The sequence below is a fragment of the Biomphalaria glabrata genome, chromosome 4 (genome assembly GCF_947242115.1).
Source record: "Biomphalaria glabrata chromosome 4, xgBioGlab47.1, whole genome shotgun sequence".
In the NCBI taxonomy this organism is placed as follows: Eukaryota; Metazoa; Mollusca; class Gastropoda; family Planorbidae; genus Biomphalaria; species Biomphalaria glabrata.
In genome coordinates, this window is record NC_074714.1 from 6,546,382 (window position 1) to 6,553,356 (window position 6,975).

The window sequence follows — 6,975 nt, forward strand, 5'->3', positions numbered from 1 at the left end:
TTAATTTTAAATCAATCTCTGTGTAATTACTGAGTTGAAGGCAATTTTCTTTACGACTAACTTACTACTAAATTTTTGTGTGTGAAGTCTTAATGAAAGATTTGCTCCCAATTGTTTTACTAGCACATAATTTACTCAGTTCATTTTTGTGGAATAGTGAGTAACTTCCCTTACAAGGCAATTTAAAAAAACATTACAAAATAATGTTCAGGATTAGGTAAAATCTGCAAATAAACTAAGAGTGGATATTTAAGTATTTGCATATTGCTTCCCTGACACATCTTGGGGAGAATTATAAAATGACATTTTTTTTTGTAAACAGATCTAAAACACATTATAAATTTTTCTTATCAATTTAACGCAAGTATTATAAAATCTATTATAATTGAATAGATAGAATATTTTATTTTTGGATTACAGTAAAATCTACACCAATAGTTGGAAGAAAAAAGCACAGGTTTTGCCCACATTAGGACTGAAATATTATAATGGAGTGGTCCTGAATCACAAATCATATATAGGAAAAAGGCAAACAACACAAGACCTGGTGATTACAAATCATGATTCTGGATGTGTAAAGGATCAGCCTATTCAGTCACATGAGAAATTACAAAATTTTGTAACATGCCACACATAGATAGCCCCCCCCCCCCCCATCTTAAAAAAAAAAAACTAGAATAAAAAAACCCACCTAGGAGCAAATAAAGACAAACAAAACAACTACAAGATTTAACATTTGTTTATTAATTCTTTCAATTTTATACAAATTTGTTTTGCACCTATGAAAAAAAAATATGTAACAATGTACAGTTAAAAATGTGCTGCATGGACAAATTTGATGTCAGTGCTATGACCAGGCAGCTTTTGCAGACCAACTATACACCCATCCCCATTGTGAAAACAATATCAATCATACAATTAACAAGACTAACAGAGCCAGTCTATGTCCACATAAATGGTTTTTAAAAAAATCCAAATATATAGAATATACTACAATAATAACTCCACACACAAATCTAAAAAAAAAATATCTTTTTTTCAATTATCCAATTTGTCTTCTGCAATACTGTCAAGGTGTCAAACACAAAACTTGTAAAACACACAAAAAAAAAAACCTAACCTTTCTCATTGTACTGTCAGTAGAATTTCAACATTATTTTTAACTGTTCCCAAACTTAAGGGAGACAATCTCTAGTTTAAGTTGTATAATCATTTGGTTGCTACAAAAAAAATAAAATCTACTGAGTTACTGTCCTTAATTTACACCAAGTTTACGTTTCAGTGACTCTGGCATCTCTGGGGGTGGTGGACGAGGAAGGCGGAAAGCCACTTTCACAGAGTCGTAGATGAACCACTGCAAGGCTGTGAGCGTACCAATCATGATGATCCTGGGGAACAGTCCCTTCCACATGCCTGAAATTATTAGGTAGGAAAAACAATAACATTTTTGAATATTTAAACATTGAATGTCATTTCTTAACATTGAGATGTCATTCCCTAACTTAAGAAAAGATAAGTATACTCACCAAGGAGACCTAGAGATTTGGCTACATCCACAAAGTTGCTTCCCTTGTTCTGGTTCAGTTTGGACACAATAGTATCAGCGGGGTGAGAGACAATGGCACAGAAGACACCAGCTGTAACACACAAGATTTTGTTAAGCATGGTAAATTTAGAAAAGAAAACTAAAGTGAAATACATTTTTTCATGAAATGTCCTATGCTAGCCCTGGTCCAGGAGATGTTACAAGACAAAGTTTCAAATACTTTTAGTTGTTCTTTTTATATATTAGAATTAGATCTAAGAATATTTCACATAGATCTAGATTGATTAATAAAGTGGGCAAGGATTCATGTCTTTGGATCTAAAGTCTAGGTCTAGACTAAGAGGCTGTACTAGATCTAGACCTAGTCTAATTCTAGTGAAATTTAATAAGTTCTAAGATCGATTGTATCTCTTCAATTTTTAAATACCTTTAACTTAACTGAACAAAAAAAAATTCTTTTTTTTTTTCACTATGCTTGTATTGAAAGGATGACCAATTCAATAAAAAAAAAATATTTTACAAATATTCATAGTCCATTATTAACAAATTAATACATATTTATAAAGGAAAAAGAATGGGCTGTCCAATTAAACCAAAACGCTTGTTTAAATCTCTACAAATATTTCTCAAGTATGTCACCAAACAAGCTTCTTTAAAAAAAAAAATGTCTTTTTGACACAGAAGCACATAAAATTTACCATGATTTTTTTACCAGGAGGTGGTACAAACCAAAGTGTTCTGTAAAACTTACCAATGTAACCAGCTGCAAATGTGACAACCAACTGCTCAGACTTGCTGCACTCAGAACGTGGTTTGGGCACCACAAACTTGTACAGTGCTTCAACAGTGCGCTCAAAACAAGCAAACTTCATCATGGTGTATGGGATCTGACGGGCCCACAGTGGAACCAATCCTTTGTAAAGGCTGGAGAATTGTGTGGAAAATAAATTTTAAAATGTTTGAAACAAATAACAATAAAAAAATAGTTACATATTCTAAACATTTTCATTTCCAAATTCGATTTTATTTTTTTATTCTCAATTTATCCTAGAACCAGTGATTTAATAAATAGGTTATAATGTTAAATATTAATGGCTTTTTCCCAGGGAAACTCTCCAATGACACAGAGGTTAAACTTGTATCCTCAACAACATACATTAGTTTATCCATCCAGTTGTATCATTATCTAATGCAGAAACTTGAGTGTTGACTGTTAAATTGGAAAGTATTTTTTATAGTTTAGCAGTGAGGCCATATTTATTTAGTTGAAATTGTTTTTTTTTTTTTTTTTTTTTGGAAAACTATGACACAGTTTTGAGTTTCTGTATTTGTGTATGAGCTAGGATCCAAAACATAATAAAGTGTTAAGATAGTGTCTTCAGTGATTAAGAAAAATTTAGTTTTAAAGAACGACAGTTTTTTTTTTCTAGCCAATGACTATCACTTGGAATGATTACTGTAAAATATTCCAATTATTAAAAAAGAAAACAAAAAAGCGCAGTAAGCAAAGAATTTAAAAATCAATTTGTTTTTTACCCAAGAGTTCCTTCATCCTTCAATATCCTAGGTAAACCTTCTCTTAAAGTTGTGCTCCAGCCAGGCTGTGTCTGAATACGAACTTTCACTGCTTCCATGGGACAGAGAGCAATGTCAGCAAAAAACTCAGCTGATGCACTTGCTGCTAAATATAAACTGGTACGCCACAAATAAGCATTTTCCTGTTGCAAAAATTTTTTAAAATTTTACTAAGGAATTCTATATAAATGAAAACCAAGAAAAGATTATTTTATTACTAACTTAGAAAATTAGAATGCTTGACAAAGTTAAGTCTTTCTGAAGATATTAAGTTATAATTGAAAAAAAAAGTCCTCAAGAATTCAATCCCCAGAGAAAAATTTCTAAAACTCTCATTACACACTTATCTCAATTTCAATTAGTGAATAATTGAAATACATTTTATCCCAATAGTTTTAGTGTTTTTCATAATAGATTGTACTTACCTCTCCTAGCATGCCAGTGTACAATATTTTGAAAGCTTCATAAAATCCAAACTTGCAAACTCCTTGCATGGAATAACCAAAAAATGTTGGGGCCCATCCTTTGGCAAGAGCTCTAGTTCCTTCTTCTGCAATGGTGACCTTGAACCCTTTCACAATGCCTCCATACTTGCCAGGATTGACTTGAATTCTACATTTCACCATGTCAAGTGGGACCACAGCTGTATGTGTGATACCACAGCTGAGAAGACCACCAAGTCCACAGTAAGCATAATATTTCCCTGAGCCAAATTCACAACTGTAGTCTGTAAAAGAGTAAAATACTTTTTAAATTTATAACTTCAAATAAACTCAACTCAGGTACCAAGCATGATCAAGGTGTGTATTTAGATCTAGTTGCAAACACTGAGCAGGCTATACACGCAGGGTCACATTTTTTTTCCAACTAGTTACTAGGTAGGCTACAAGTAAAACTATCATGTCCAATGGCCTGGTTGTTGCTTAGCAGAGAAGGGAGTAACTGATTGTAGGAAAGGTAACACTGACCTGTCTGACTTGAGTTGGTGTAAAATCAAGAATGAAATTGGTATTAGAAAAAGAAAATTGATTATAATATTTTAAATACTACCCCTTGGAAGTGTTCCCTAATAAAGTGAGGGTATTCCTAAGTTACAAAGGTGGAGAAGGTGTTTGTTAATGTTAGTACTGGAACTCATCCACCTGACCCTTTTTAACATCAGATTTTATTGTAAATATGCATAGTGAAATTTAACAACATATATATATCTATTTTATTGAAAAATGAAAAATTGATGATGCGTTTATAGATGTTTAAGTGTTTTTTAATAGGACATCTAGTACTAACTACTAACCATCACGGTGCTATAAAATCTCAAACGAACAAATAGTGGCTACAGCGCTTCGCAAGATGAAGATTACCATGGAAATGGAGGAGTAGTCTACTCTAGAATAATCTAGTCTCTAGATAATTTATTTTTCACAAGATTTTTTTAAAATCTAAATTAGATTCTAGATCTAGATTTAAGACTTACTCCTACTCTTAACTCTACTCTAGCTAGACTGCTAGACACAGACAGTCACTGAGTCACTGCCTGAGTGAGCAGATTAGTAGATCTAGAATACTAGAATTATAAGTATGATAAAAACTCTAGATCTAGATATTTAATATATAAAAAAGGGATCTATATAAATCTAGAATTTAATTAAACCTGAATCTCCTGCAGCAGCAGCAATTGATCTTGTGGGGCTAATGTTACTTTCACATTTGGCAGTAGTGAAGAAAGGGTTGCCAAAAAGATTGTTTCGGCTAGCGGTTACAACTGAGTTCGACATTCTGAAACAAGAAGCGAAATCATCAGACAATTCGTGTCATAAACCAGATCTAGATAATTAGATAAATAACTAAAATAAAATAAGATCCGCCGTAATTTAGAATCTATAACAAATAATTTACCATACGTACCTCTTAGGTCTATCAGTGACACCAATGCCCTTCCTACCGGTGATGTAGATTAATTCACGTGGATACACAGACCTCGCGAGATTATAAGTTATATTTTCACACAACAATTGTTTAAATAATTTTACTATAAGCCCAGTGCATTTCTTTAATTGTGACAAAATATTTAGGTCTAGATATCTAGAACTATGTCTATTGTCTAAGCCTTTTTTGGCTTTGAACGAGTCTGAGTAGCTATGTGAAATATTGCTCTCATCCTAATCATGTAGAAATTTCAGGCCCTTGGAAGCTAAATCAACTCCGCCATATGCCGGTCCCAAGCCCGGGTGAGGAAGGAGGAGGGTTTGGCGTGGGGCTAGCGACCCCACCCTGTAAAACCACTATTGCTACAGAAACGGCAAACTCGGCACATAATGAAAACTATACATGCGGCGAGGGCGGCCAAACCCTGATGACGGTGTTGGATCAAAGCCAACTGGAAGTCCAATACCCGATACATGGCAAGCCTTTCAACGCAAGGAAACCGACTCTTATAGGCACGTGGAATGTAAGAACCCTGAATCTATGCGGTAAACTGGCCCAACTTTTAAGAGAGTTTGACTCTTACCGGCTGGACATCCTTGGGATCTGCGAGATGCGGTGGACATCAAGTGGACAAATAATCAATGATGGCAAGACAATAATATATTCAGGACATGACAAGGAGCACATTGGTGGTGTAGGAATCATCATGTCTAAAATAGCAGCTTCAGCGCTAATTGCTTGGAAGCCGGTCAGTGACCGCATCATTACAGCTCGACTCCAAACAAAGCAAATTAAAGTCACTACCATCCAAGCTTATGCCCCTACAGAGGAGGCAGAAGATACCATCAAAGATAATTTCTATAATCAACTACAAACCACTCTTGATGAAACACCTACTCACGACCTAATTCTACTGATGGGAGACTTTAACACCAAAATCAATCCCAACCGAACTGGCTTTGAATATGTAATGGGACCATATGGCTCTGCAGAAAACATCAGTGATAATGGCGAGCGCTTGATTTCTCTCTGCGCATCCAACAGCCTTTCAATTGGAAACACATATTTTAAGCACAAACAAATACACAAAAAAACATGGCGATCACCAAATGGAGAAACCTTCAACGAGATAGATTGCATTTGCATCTCCAAACGATGGAGGTCATCTCTGTTAGACGTGCGCACCCGCAGAGGAGCTGATATCGGCTCAGACCATTACCTTGTCAGTGGCAAATGTAAGCTCCGATTGAAACGCCAACCAAAACGAGCCACACGACCCCGCTCATTTAATGTAGAGAAGCTTAAAGACGGCAATACTGCAGCACAGTTCCAATTGAAACTAACGAACCGCTTTGAGGCTCTTGCAGATATATTGACCCTTGAAGAAGAGTGGGCCAACTTCAAAGATACCACTATTGGGTGCACGGAAGAAGTTATCGGAAGGAGGCGAGGTTCATACAAGGAACGGTGGATACAAGACAGAACATGGAAATTGATAGATGAGAGGAAAGAGGCCAAACGTAGACGAGATCAGAAAAATGAAACACAGGATCGCAGCCTAGCGGAAGAAGCCTATAGGGAAGCAGATCTGAAAGTAAAGAGAAGCTGTCGGCAAGATAAACGGGACTGGATTGAGCAGAAGGGACAAGAGGCACAAGCAGCTGTAAGCAGAAATGACACAAAAACCCTCCATCGTATTGTCCGAGATCTCACTGGAGCAAAGAGTGGACATGGGGCACCAATAAAAGACAAGCAAGGCAAAACTTTGTTAACCAAAGAAGAACAGGATGCAAGATCGGTAGAGCACTTTAAAGAGACCCTTAACCAACTGTCGCCAGACCTAACTTACACTTCAAGGACCCCTCTCCAGACAATGATCTCAAGGTCAAGACAGACCCAATAACTGCTGAGGAGGTTACCATGGCCAT

The 6,975-nt window shown here is 35.8% G+C and overlaps 1 protein-coding gene across 1 annotated transcript; it reads right to left on the reverse strand.

The window, feature by feature from the left end:
• Window positions 1-721: 721 nt before the first annotated feature.
• Window positions 722-5,185, reverse strand: LOC106064803 (phosphate carrier protein, mitochondrial-like). The gene is made up of 7 exons (XM_013223426.2): window positions 5,027-5,185; window positions 4,773-4,897; window positions 3,547-3,848; window positions 3,083-3,264; window positions 2,298-2,470; window positions 1,527-1,637; window positions 722-1,413 (listed from the first exon to the last, which is right to left on the reverse strand). Exons 2-7 carry the CDS (start codon window positions 4,894-4,896, stop codon window positions 1,256-1,258), a joined length of 1,050 nt encoding a protein of 349 aa, XP_013078880.1. The 5' UTR covers window position 4,897; window positions 5,027-5,185; the 3' UTR covers window positions 722-1,255.
• Between the last annotated feature and the right edge of the window lie 1,790 nt (window positions 5,186-6,975).

Coding starts and splice junctions, on each gene's coding strand:
- LOC106064803 (XM_013223426.2), bottom strand. CDS start 4,896: ATGTCGAACTCAGTTGTAACCGCTAGCCGAAACAATCTTTTTGGCAAC. Junction 3,849..4,772: donor TGCTGCTGCAGGAGATTCAG/GTTTAATTAAAT, acceptor ACTCTTTTACAG/ACTACAGTTGTGAATTTGGC. Junction 3,265..3,546: donor ACACTGGCATGCTAGGAGAG/GTAAGTACAATC, acceptor TTTTTGCAACAG/GAAAATGCTTATTTGTGGCG.